The sequence below is a fragment of the Tenebrio molitor genome, chromosome 4 (genome assembly GCF_963966145.1).
Source record: "Tenebrio molitor chromosome 4, icTenMoli1.1, whole genome shotgun sequence".
NCBI classification, from domain to species: domain Eukaryota; kingdom Metazoa; phylum Arthropoda; class Insecta; order Coleoptera; family Tenebrionidae; genus Tenebrio; species Tenebrio molitor.
The window spans coordinates 23,081,404-23,094,166 of record NC_091049.1 but is presented as its reverse complement, the minus strand read 5'-3'; the positions used below and the strand labels follow the sequence as shown (position 1 = coordinate 23,094,166).

At 33.6% G+C, this 12,763-nt stretch overlaps 1 protein-coding gene across 7 annotated transcripts in view; it reads left to right on the top strand.

Annotated features, from left to right (window-relative positions):
* Nucleotides 1-2,776: 2,776 nt before the first annotated feature.
* LOC138127828 (uncharacterized) overlaps nucleotides 2,777-12,763 on the top strand; it is a 102,835-nt gene continuing 92,848 nt past the window's right edge. The window contains exons 1-7 of one of the 7 annotated variants that reach the window (XR_011158448.1): nucleotides 4,631-5,057; nucleotides 8,225-8,524; nucleotides 8,579-8,650; nucleotides 8,734-9,030; nucleotides 9,546-9,629; nucleotides 9,803-11,001; nucleotides 11,052-11,707. Coding sequence is in view for 2 of the 7 variants with exons in the window: in XM_069043907.1 (XP_068900008.1) it covers nucleotides 2,807-2,912; nucleotides 8,225-8,524; nucleotides 8,579-8,650; nucleotides 8,734-9,030; nucleotides 9,546-9,629; nucleotides 9,803-9,891 (948 nt within the window). In the remaining 5 variants the exon portion in view is untranslated. Of the gene's footprint in view, nucleotides 2,913-4,630; nucleotides 5,058-5,080; nucleotides 5,223-8,224; nucleotides 8,525-8,578; nucleotides 8,651-8,733; nucleotides 9,031-9,545; nucleotides 9,630-9,802; nucleotides 12,718-12,763 lie in introns of those variants that run through there. The other 6 variants (XR_011158447.1, XR_011158445.1, XR_011158444.1 and 3 more) reach the window with 6 other exon arrangements.

Below are 12,763 nucleotides of genomic sequence, written 5' to 3'. Positions count from 1 at the left end.
TAAGTATTATAACCTAAAAATGTGGTTATATTCAAGCAGGATCAGCTGTGCTGTGGTCCATCTCCCTTCTGCGCCAAGTACCTACAGATGGACTGCCTTTACGGAGAAGAAATGGACCAATGGTTTCTTAAGTGCTTTTCATTCCAAATATACCTACATTTTGAATTAGAAAGAAAAGTGCGCCAAATCGAGGGGAGTGGACTGCAGAAAATTTGCAAAATGCAGTAAATGCAATGAGTATTGGGGCGATGGGAGTGAATGAAGCTGCCAAAGCATTTAGTATACCTACCTAAATTTGAACCAATCGCATTAAAATTTCATTCGAATTAAATATTTTATTGTCCCTAAGGGCCCGTTTATAGAAAGACATGCAACAATGCTGCAGACTCCAGTCGTTTCGTGAAGGGACATTAGGTGGGGATGTGCAGCAACGCTATTTCGTTCCAGCGTTCTGTGTCGTGTGTCCATTTATTAGTAAATAAGAGTGGTTGCTATTGTGGTTGGATATTTGGACCGGGCAAGTTTCCCCCACGAAATGTCCCTTCAGCCGTTGAAGCGTAAATGGCCTACACACGTATAGTCCAATCAATAGGAACTTTTACCTCGCAAAAGGTACAGAAAAGTTTATACTTGGCAGATATCTTCTACATATTAGGCATATTATTAATATTGCTGAGTTTGCGACCTGTTGTAATTTTCTCCACATGCACCGCACTATTTTCCCATGTTGGTATGTACTCAACTTTGATGAAATACAAAGAAATTTAAATTATTGTGGCAATTGAGTTGATTTGTAGTTTAATATCTTTAAAGAGATGGCGCTAGTTGAGGGTAGATTTTTTGAGGTTAGCCGAATCAATCATTCAGCTAGTTTGTTACGGCCGTAATAAGCGCAGTGCAGTTCAGATTTAGTAAGCCATGGCGAAATTAACTTAATCGTAATCAAATGTGAGATTAACTGAACACGTGATCAGATTGAACTAATCGAAGTTTCGGGTTGATAGCTTAATCGCGCATTAAAATTTAATTCCAATGAAATATTCAAATATTTAATTCTCTTTCTATAAACTAACCTCAGGTAGCTTATTTTGACCCGACCTACATAATAACCAGGGGCGCGGGCGATTCGTAGCCATTTCAACTGGGTTATTTTCTTAAGCCTATGCTCTAAGTTTTGAAGCGTTAAAAGATTGTTGTTATAGATAGTATTGTGTCCTAGACCCTAGAGTGATGTTGATTGAATTTTGCCAAATCGAGAAATTTTTGGAGAGAGCTTGTTTTAGATACAGAGTTTTTTAAATATCTGAAATAACGGGATATGTCTCCAAGAATTATTACTTTATCACATAAAAATAAACATAATGAAAATAAGAGTTCGAAAAACAATTCCACATCACCGGCACCAGCTCTAGGGGCTGTAAGCTGTAAGAATTTATGCTCACAGTACCTACCCACCTTGTAACAGGATATTGATACCGATTGACTGACCAATGGTACTACATGATGAATGAGACGAAGAATTACCCGAAGATCAAATATTTAATTAAAATTTAATAAAATATAAATAAACTGTTTTAAATTATGTCTTCTTATGTGTTCTTTTACATACAACACTGTTGTAGCAGCCGCCTTTGCCGAGCCGCCACTGCTAACAACTAATTTTAAGATGCAGGTACACGTAACTATAGATGGGCAGTGACTTTCAGTGAATAGGTGGGCACGATTGGTTCCCAACACCTGGGGTGGCTCTAAACGAATTGTTGCCCATTTATTGGGCCATGAATTTCCATTTTCTTAAATTGAATCATAATTAATCATAATATGTATGTATCCGGATGAGAAACGCATCTAGTGCTTTGCTACATGGAGGAATTTAAAAAATAAATATCTTTTGCTCTTTACAAAGAATTTACTATATCAGTAACCATTGTTTATCGCAGCAGTGTCGCAAAACAAGTGGCGTGATATAAAGTGAGGTGATAGAAGTGGCGTGATATTAAAATCAAATTTGTATTTTAGTTTTAAGGGAAAACTTGGCAAACGGAATAATTATCATGACGTTCAATTCAAATATGTCTGATTTAGGCCCGGTTTCTGAAAACAATTTTATCGGGCCAGTTAGGTAGTTAACTCTCCCATAAATACAAAAATCCTGTAATGTGATTGGTTACTTTCTAGCGTTTCTATAGCAACGCTTGATTTAACCGATCAGACTGTTCCAGAAACCGGGCATAAGTATTTAAAAAAAGAGTGACGCAAACGCGAAACTGCCACCGAGGCGCCCAAGGTGGTGATGATCAGCCCAGGTGCTTAGAGATGAACGCGTCACACAAAAAATAGACAACTTGTTTGATTTATGATGAATTCTGAGTATCCAATAATTAAAGTGGATTTTGCTCTTGAACTTGCTCACTAATTTTATATTTCCTTCTGTAAGGGTAACTCATTATTGACGAGTAATTGCAACAAAAAGTCTCCGAAAGATGTAGTGACGTTGTTTTTGAGGGTGGCCAAAGAGCTGAATCCTTGCAGCGAATTCGTAGCCCATCTTTTATCATCGTTGTAATATTTACGTTGAATCCTGAATTAACTTTACCCTGTATTTCTTATTCTTAAATTTGACAACCAATAAGGAAGATTTAGTGACGTTCCTTCACTTCTTTCACATTGTAGTTTTATTTTTATGGAGAATTTATAAGAAATAAAAACAAAAATTCGAATCGAGAATAAAATCAGGTGACGTGTGATAAGATAAGAAGATGCAGGTACGAGCAAGTCTCAGTTAATATATGACCCTCATACCGTCATGTCTAACAATAAATCTACTGCCTTCTTAATATTTTTGACACTGGTTTTTTCGTGTATGCCTTTATCCATCATTGAAAATCCACTAGACGACTCAGATTTGTTTGGTAAGTTTTTTCAAAAAAAACTTCTTCAAAAGTACAAACTACATTCATTTCGCAATCCAACCATAACGATAGTCCGACACATTTATTCATTTCTGTCGTTCTTGGGATTGATCCTCCAGCACCACGTATCTTAAATTAGTTTTCCGTTGACCGCTTGTTAATTTCAATATTAATGAATTATTTTGTCTAAAATATAGTGTATTAATGGACCTCATTAATACACTATTTTTCATTAATCAACGATTCTTGCGATTTTGACGTTTTGATGATATTTTGATGTATAAACAACCTCGAACATGCATTGTTTGCACTTACCAACACTGCAGCAGGTAGTGCAGCAGGGTTTTCTATATTTTATAGCTCCATAACTGCACAATTACGAATTCACTTTTTCAAAAGCCGACCTTTTTGGTTATCATTCGCATGTCATATTTTTCAAAGGTAACTAGGTTTTCTTAGCAACCATGATTTTTACGTGAAATTGAATGTAAATGGAGTTGACGTCTTCTGACATTCTTTGTGGAAAAGTGAATAGAAAGTGTTGAAAAGTTTAAAAATGGCCTACCCTGAGGACAAAAAAAGGATGAAGGTATTTTATAAAGTCTCATCTTTATCGAAAAAGATGAAATTGGTTTTGATTTGGCTTTAATTTGAAATTTTGTCACAAAAAAAAAATTTGCAGTCAACGAAAAAATTTTGTAATCAACTCATTTGTTAATGGGCGATTAATAATCTCAATTATTAAAGGTATTCACTCGCTACATTCGTTCGTGCTTTAAACAGTTTCGATTATTAATCGCCTTCATTAACAAACTAGTTTATTAAATAACTGTTTTGAGAGTCATTGATACACCTTAATACTAATTAACGGACTAATTGACTTGGTAAGGAATTAAAATTTTAAATTGTTTCTCAAATTAATAGAAAAAGTCGGAAAAAATTGCTATAAGTACATTATCGGTGGCATTTCAGTAACAGAAAAAGAAAACATTGCCTGGGGCGAGTCTCATTTTCCTTGGACCAAGTATACCGTGAGTTTTTTATTTTACTGAACATAGGATTCATGGATCTGTAAATTTGGTTGCCTATTTCAAATGAATTGACTTATCCATTTTAGAACTGAACATAGCCATTTTACGTTGTATGTTCAGCGAAATAAAAAACGCAGTGTATATTTAAATATGTAGGTACGAGTATATTTATTTCTTAAACGTTGAAGTTATCCAGTTAAAATTACTGAAAGATTTGGCACAAATTTCGTTACCCGCCAATGGGGATTAGTTGCTTCGCCAATGCTGATGTGATAATGATAAGCGAAAATCGAAGAACAAAAAACAAATGCATGAAAACTTTCACTTCTTTCTTGCTAACACAGGTAACTGTAGGTGGGCGGTGACCTTCAGTGTATGGGTAGGCATGATTGGTTACCGACACCTGGGGCGGCTATCAACGAATTGCTGTCCATTTATTGGGCGATGAATTTCCATTTTTCCAAATTGAATCATCATAATTAATCATAATATCCGGATGAAAAACGGATCTACTGCTTTGCTTGATGGAGGAATTTGAAAAATAAATATTTTTCGCTCTTTACAAAGAATTTACTGTATCGTAATCGTTGTTTATCCCGGCAGGTGACATAAACAAGCGGCGTGATACACAGTGGGGTGATAGAAATGGCGTGATACAGATACAAAGTGGGGTGATATAAGTGGCGTGACATTAAAATCAAATTTGTACATATATCAGTTTTAAGCGAAAATTTAGTAAACGGAATAATTATCATAACGTTCAAATATGTCTCTTCTAGTAAACAAAAAAAGAGCGACGCAAGCGGGAAACTGCCACCGCCTCGGTGATGGTCAGCCCAGGTGCTTAGAGATGAAGGCGCCACGCAAGAAATAGACAACTTGTTTGATTTTAGTAATATTTACTTTGAATTCGGAATCAGCTTTAGGTTTTATTTCTTATTCTTCAATTTAACAACCAAGATGGAAAATTTAGCGACGTTCCTCCACCTTCTAGTTTTGTTTTTATGAAAAATAGTAGGTACATTTTTAATTTGTGTGGCAATAGAAAAAAGAAATAAAAACAAGAATTTGAACGAGAAGAAAATCAGGTGACCTGTGATAAGATAAAATGCAGGTACGAACACATCTACGATACCTAAGTTTCAGTTCATACCGAGTTCTCTTACTGTAATCATGTCTAATAATAAATCTACCGTCTTCTTAATATTTTTGACACCGGTTTTTTCGTGTATGTCCTTATCCATCATTCAAAATCCACTAGACGACTCAGATTTGTTTGGTAAGTTTTTTCAAAAAAAATACGAACCACATTCATTTCGCAATCCAACCATGACGATAGTCATTTATTCATTTCTGACGATCTTGCGGTTCAACTCTTTATGAGACCCCCCAGCACCACGTATGTATCTTAAATTAGTTTTTGAGAGTCATTGATACACCTTAATACTAATTAACGGACTAATTGACTTGGTAAGGAATTAAATTTTTTTATGTCCGGTCGGGCGATTTTTGCCTACTTATGGACTAGTTTTTAGGGCGTAATTCAGTATATTATAGCTTTAGGGCTGTAAAAGTTTTTACTGCCCGCTAGAAGGTGTCCACTGAGAAGTTGCTGAATATTTTTCTGATTTTTCCAAAAAATAGGCAAAGAGAACATCTTCGGAACATTTGCCTGTGATTTTCTTAGTTTGAGACCAGTCCATAAAGTTTCTGTAGGTATTCTTTTTCATACTTGTCCCGCGATTTGGATGGAAGAAGACTGTCGGTAGCTATTTTGGCTGCTTGAACTATTTCTTCTGAAACGACCACTTCTTCGTCGTCAACAGAAAATACCTCTGTTATTTCCATTTTTCTAGAGTTTTTCCATTAAATATTTCACTACAAAAAGTGAACACGCACTAAATTAACACTGACTTATTACATAATAGCTATTTATGCTATTATATAAATAACTATAAATTGTTTCTCAAATTAATACTTCCTTCACATTGTAGTTTTAGTTTTATGGAGAATTTATAATAAATAAAAACAAAAATTCGAATCGAGAATAAAATCAGGTGACGTGTGATAAGATAAGAAGATGCAGGTACGAGCAAGTTTCAGTTAATATATGACTCTCATACCGTCATCATGTCTAACAATAAATCTACCGTCTTCTTAACACTGACTAAATTAACGACTGACGTCTCGGGCCCTAATGTCATGCCGCGGGCCACAAACGCCTTCATTACGCCCTTATTACATAAATAACTATAAATTGTTTCTCAAATTTATACAAAAAGACGGAAAAAATAACAATACAATAAAAAAAAACATTTATGGAAAGCGTAGGTACAGTTGCGGCCGTTGAAAACTCAGACACTTTGACAACGCCAAACTTTTGGCTTTGTAAATGGTATTGAAAGTGACGTTTCCCAAAATGTCACTCAAACATTATCCACATTAATTTCTCTCGCAATGGCTCTTATACTCACACCGTCCCTCAGTCTAACACGTTTTTGCAAATCAGATAATTGCGGCATTTCAAAAGTTACGCGCGATTCTGACCTAATATGTCAAATACTGACACTGACTTTATAAACCTTGAGGAAAATCCTGTTTACGCTAATCAAATTTCGGAATTTATACAGAGTGTTTAAATCTTTCCTGTCTGAGATTTCAACGGCCGCAACTGTACCTTCTGTTTTTAATAAAAATGAGCGGTATTGCGGGCGTATCATGGCGTATTCTGTAACTGCTCCGCTAAATTTTAAAAGCCGTTAAATTTAGTTGTCATAGCAATGACCAATCAGGGCTCGAATTTTTAGATTTTAAAGGGCGCTCAAATTTTAACGCCCCTTTAAAAATTACAGAATACGCCCCTTGGTCACTGTTTATTTCTAGAAGTGACGTGATGTTATCAAGTTTGAAGCGAGAACAAAGTCCAATCGAAAATTTTTGGGGTTTACTGATGAAAAATATTCAGAGAGAAAATATTAGACCACAAAATGTCGAAGAACTGTTGGAAATAATTTATAATGCGTGGGAAAACATAGAAAATGATTACTGCATGAATTTATGTACTTCTATGTCACGGAGGCTAAGAAAAGTTGTTGTTCGAAATGGCGCCGTGACAAGATATTAATAATATTAGGTACATTTTAAAAATTAATTTTATAAATTTCTATTGAATGTTTGTTGTTTAATAAAAAATACTAATTAAGAATTAATTAATAATATTATATTCTAATATATTACTAATATGAGTGACGTAGCAAGCAAAAGTGTTTCGAATTTCAGGCACATTTTTATTTCTTGAACGTCATCAAAATGGTTGAGCGTGACTTATGACTAAAATTACCTAAATGAATCTATTTCTATGAACCGAAATCAAAATTTTCAATTTGTCTGAAAAAAAAACTCAACATAAAGTTGCACTAAATGAGGTCAAAGGACCAACACCTACGAGAAAAATCAAATTAATATGATAAAAATATGCAACACAAAACACATAATAAACCATAAATATTTTAATAGTAACCATAGAAAGAGTAAAATTTCAACCGGACTTACATTAGCGAAAAAACACTGTTCAACTTTTTTTTGTCCGCGACATTGACATTTATTTCCCGATTATTTTAAAGTCTCTTCCAATTCGTTTAGGAAGCTTTTAATTAACGAAAAATAAACATGACTACGTTCATTTCAGTTATAGGCTATGAGTTTTTAATATATTAAACTATACACTTTTTGATGTTTCTATTTTTTTTAATTATTTCAATAATTTTTCAAAAATCGTAAATTTTGTTTTTCATATTTTTTTTTTAAGTTTGCACAAAGCATCCAAAAGTTAATCCATCACCTTTAAATAATAAAATAAAATAAAAGTATTGATTTATAATAATAAAAAAATGATTGAGATATGAATTAATTACAATAGTAATAAATATTTACTTTTGGTTCGAACTATCCCGCCTCAACCTCCTTAACTAAATAAAAGTAAATATCAACAAAAATGTTCTATTTGATATATTTTTTGCAAAATTCTATACGAAGAGAAAAGTGATCAAATGAGAAAAGTTGGAGTATTTTTCTTTCCTTGATGACGTGAGGATGCTACTGGATCAATCCAAAACGCTCTTCAATATTTTAAAACTTCTCTCGCGCCGATCATCTCTACGTTGATAAAAGTCTTTGTCTTGGAGACTTTATACATAGGTATATTCAGAAAGCTAAAACGCCCATCACAAAGTCTTCTTCTTGACGTGATACACCGAAGACTAATTTTGGAATTTATTTTAGGTGTAAAGTCCTATAAAGGACCGTCCATATCTAGAAAAAATGGTTTTGATTTGAACTTCGCTGTTAAAACACCCGTCTCAGGCCACTTATTGTTTCACCTAGTTTTGGACGGCATACTGAGACGCTTTTCTATATTTCAAGAAGAAAACCAAAGGAACGACTACAGTGTTATAGAAGTAAATAACACTGTATTCATAATAAAAAATGGAAAAATAATGAACGAAACTGAGAGCTCCGTTTCAAAAAGAACTTCCGTAATATTTGCATCGAGTGGAGACACATTGTGGACAGTTTTTAATCGTAAGTTAATGTAACAAAAAACACAGCTATATTTATTGACTATTAATTTTGTAGTACGAGGTGGACGTGGAAATCACTTGAAAATGCATGACGAATATGAATTCTCCCTAGAAGAATTTTCTCAAGGTAAATATTAGTGATACCAAATCACCACCTTCTGTTCAGTACTCTGAGAAGTAAAAACAAACTCTACATTTCATATTTTCCAGATTTTCAATCATTTCAAAGTGGATCATTCTTTGTAAATGAGGACAACTTGAGATTCTTTATTAAGACACCCGATCCAGGCATATTAGATTTTAACTTCGTAGCTGATAACATTCCAATCCACTTTTCAGTACCAGAAGAAGGAAATCAATGGAATCTCTACAGTGTTTTATTTATAAATGGTACCATATGCATAACTAAAAATGGTAACATTATAAGACAAATTCCTAGCTCCGTCCCGGAAAAAATTTACGTAAAATTTCCATCAAATGATGACACGTTGTGGATGGTTTTTAACGGTGAGTAGAGAATACTGCAACTAAATGTTTCTTGTTCATGTTTATCTATGACTGCTTGGATAAAGTGTAATGTAATTAATTTGCGTTACGTAGGTAATGAAGTTCTTTATCACACTAGTGAGGTACTGAACCTAAATGTTTTTTTTACACAAATAATATAGAAGCAACGAATGTGTTGCAACTTAAACTAAACAAAAAATGGAAATTACATGCCCAAACAATAATTTCCCGTCAACGTTGGCGTTGAAGCATCGATTGTGAACGGTGCATTCGTCAGTCTACAGAGTAAAAACCATGTATCTACTAGTTAGTAGATATATGGTAAAAACACAAATAACGCAAAAAGTGAGGTTAGATTTAAAAAGCTGATCTTTGATCTGTAATCTGTGCAGCTTTTACAATCGACTCTTCAACGCCAACTTTGACGGGAAATTTAAATGAACACCGGATACGTCACACGTGGGATAAGGCATTATCCCGCTACTAACACAAATAACTAAAAACTTTTACTTTAGTGTGTGAAGATGGAGGAAGCAGATCCTGTGATATTCAATGTCGAGCTTGCAAAAAATACGAAAAGTCTACGGAATTATCTCAAGGTAAGAACTGTTTCTAGAGGTATCAGATCTCTTCTGTCGATACAAAAACCCACGTGTAAAAATACAACTTTTACTTATTAGTCCAGGAGATTTGTTGATTTTTTCACCAATTTACAAACTTCCTAATTTTTACAAAAATAATTCGCACTTTTTTCTTTATGTTTTCCTTTCAGAAATTGTGAAGGAATCATCTGCTAAAGTCCACTGTTCCTGGAAGATCATGTCGACTATTGCCACATTCATCTCTCTAAGACTTTACTAAGTAATAATTTGAGCTAACGATACCGATTACCGATGGCAATGAACATTTTTGTATAGGGTACGTTCAAGGAAGTTAAATACTCAATATAACTTTTTTTTAACAATTTTCTGAAGTAGGTATTACAGATATTTCTTCTATGCTTTATTAGATTCACTATTGACAAGTTATCCTACACTCACTTTTTGAAAAAAACCCAATTTGAACATAAATTACAAATTTTGTATCCCGATACTGAAGTATGTGCAATATTATTCTGATATTTTTAATGCAATTTATATCAACTCATTAGAAAATGATGTCTCCGACATTTATAAACTATTAGCACTAATAGGTACTAATGTTCTATCAACATTTGTTTCAGTGGAAAACAGTTTTTCTGTTTTGAAGCATAAAGAATTTCGTTCGAAATTCTATACTTAATGGGTCCTACACGATTATGTGGTTTGACAAATATACCAAGCGAAAAATACTTGATAAAGAGGTTGCAAGAAAATATTGATTTAAATTTTTATGAATAAGTAACTGATGATTTCACCCTGCAGAAAAACAGAAAAACTGATTTATTTTATAAAAATATTTAGTCAGTTTTAAATAAAAACAACCAATATTTCCTTTCAAATTAATAATGTCTTCCTAATATTATCTGTATGTTTTTTGAAAGTTCTATTTAATTCTATACTTAGTTGTTGTTTTATATTTATTTTTTGTGTTATTTATTAAGTTTTCTTTAGAACTATTTTTTTTATATTTTTACATAGTTATTGTGTTACGTTTTCTTTTAATAGATTAGTAGTTATACCTTACAATATCTTATCGAATTCCTCAACCTCCTCTCCTGGCAAGAGTTGTTATAGATATAGTGAATTTGTTCTTCAATGTTATAAATAAACATGGAATTAAAGCGCCGACTAACCAGAGCGTAGGCCTTCCAGACATAACTTTTACTCATACCCAATATCTCGAACTCTCATAATTGTGCCAGCTGATTGCAGTCCTTGATTGTAAAATAGAAGAGGCAAGAAGTTATATCAACATTGACGCGAAAACACCATCGCAGTGTGACACTCATTTATTCTCGCTATTGCTCAGGCGGAAACACGTCCTCGACTGGTAAATATTACTTACCTACCTTAATGTTTAAATAAATATTTTTTGTACAGCCAGAATAGTGGCGGTCCTGCCAGAGTGATTGGAGTATAAATCGTAAGTCAGACTGTGTTCACTGCAACTCCCTTCGCATGGTGGTATCGCTGGTTGCCTGTCCTCCCCAAAATTAAATAGAATGTTCTAATTTGATTAACATTATAAATTAATTATTATATATATTAATACGAAACAACGTAACGATATCTTTATATTTAATTTTCTTTAAAACGTTTCAAATTTGAACATTTTATAGTAATTTTGATGTGAAGGGTTGGCGTGAATTTGAATTTTGTTGTGGTAGCCCTGAACGCCATGCCACTTCCTCCGTCGCACGTTCACGCTTCACGTTTGTGTTCGTTTTTGTTTACACAATGGCGGTTACGTCGGGTAAGTGCACATCATAGTGATTATTTTACAAATCTGAAGTTTTAGACATAACAGACCTATTCAGTTCAATTCGTACGAAATAATTTAACTGTTTACAAAAGTACATTTGGTCAAAATTTATCGAATTGTTGATATTGAAAATGTCGGGTGCGAGTTGTCCAATCAGTTTTTAGTGTTGGCGTGTTTTGCTTCACATAATTGCAAATTTCGAGTGTTTGTATCCATTTCGACAATGGACGACTACCCAGTTAAGTTCGATGGTTCCCGTTGGAAGCAGTCGAAGGTAAGTTTTTTTTAAATCCAAAATATTGTTAATGTTATATCCTATAGGCAGTGTAGGCCAAAAAGCTCACGCATTGTTATTTCCTTACCAATTATAAAATTTATAAATATGTAGCAACACAATAATTTCAAAGGAAAGTAATAGGTGAAATCAAAGATGGTGCAGTACAACGAAGCATCAAATTAAAAATTCTCCTTGATAACCCCCTGATTTGCGAAAACGAGGAAATGTTACTAAATCTTTTCCTGTTATGCTTGTTTTACACGGTCAAAGAAATTGACGAATAAATTCATAAATTTATTCATGAATTTCTTCATGAATAAATTGAAAATGTGATGGTGTTTTACACGGTCAAAGTTTTGTGCACGATAAACTAGGGACTTCTGCACCGCCAATGTGTTGCCAACTTTCAGTTTTCAGACTTGTTTCCTTCACATCGTTTAACGTTTAAACATAGGTTATGTGTATGTTTGAATCAAGGAGTAGGTTTGAATCATAGTTTGAATTGTTGTGGATGTTAGTTATGTTAATATGTTGACATTCTCATTGCAATAAAAATGAAAGTAGGAAAGATGACAAAGAAACGGTGCGCTGCTTTGTACGCTTTAGCAGTAGCTGCATATTTATTAAGTCGTGAAAATGAAGTGGTCCTAAAACGACGTTGGTGGGTGAGGCCCTGGTTATTGCGTAGAGAGAAGGGCAATTTACATTTAGTGAATCAGGAATTTAAAGAAGATCAAGACCAATTTAAAACATTTTTAAGAATGGACGAGAGGTGTTTTGAACTTTTGCTAAATTTAATCGAAGCAAGAATAGCCAAGCAAGATACCTTAAAAAGACATGCCATTTCTGCACGTGATAAATTAATAATAACGTTAAGGTTTCTAGCGACTGGTGAAACTTACAGAAGTTTGATGTATTCTTTTCGAGTTGCTGAGTCAACTATTTCTTTATTTATACCAGTGGTTTGTAGAACAATCTATGAAGCACTGGTTGATAAATATATGAAGGTAAATATTTTTTGTAATATTTATTTGATTCTAGTATTGTTTTAAA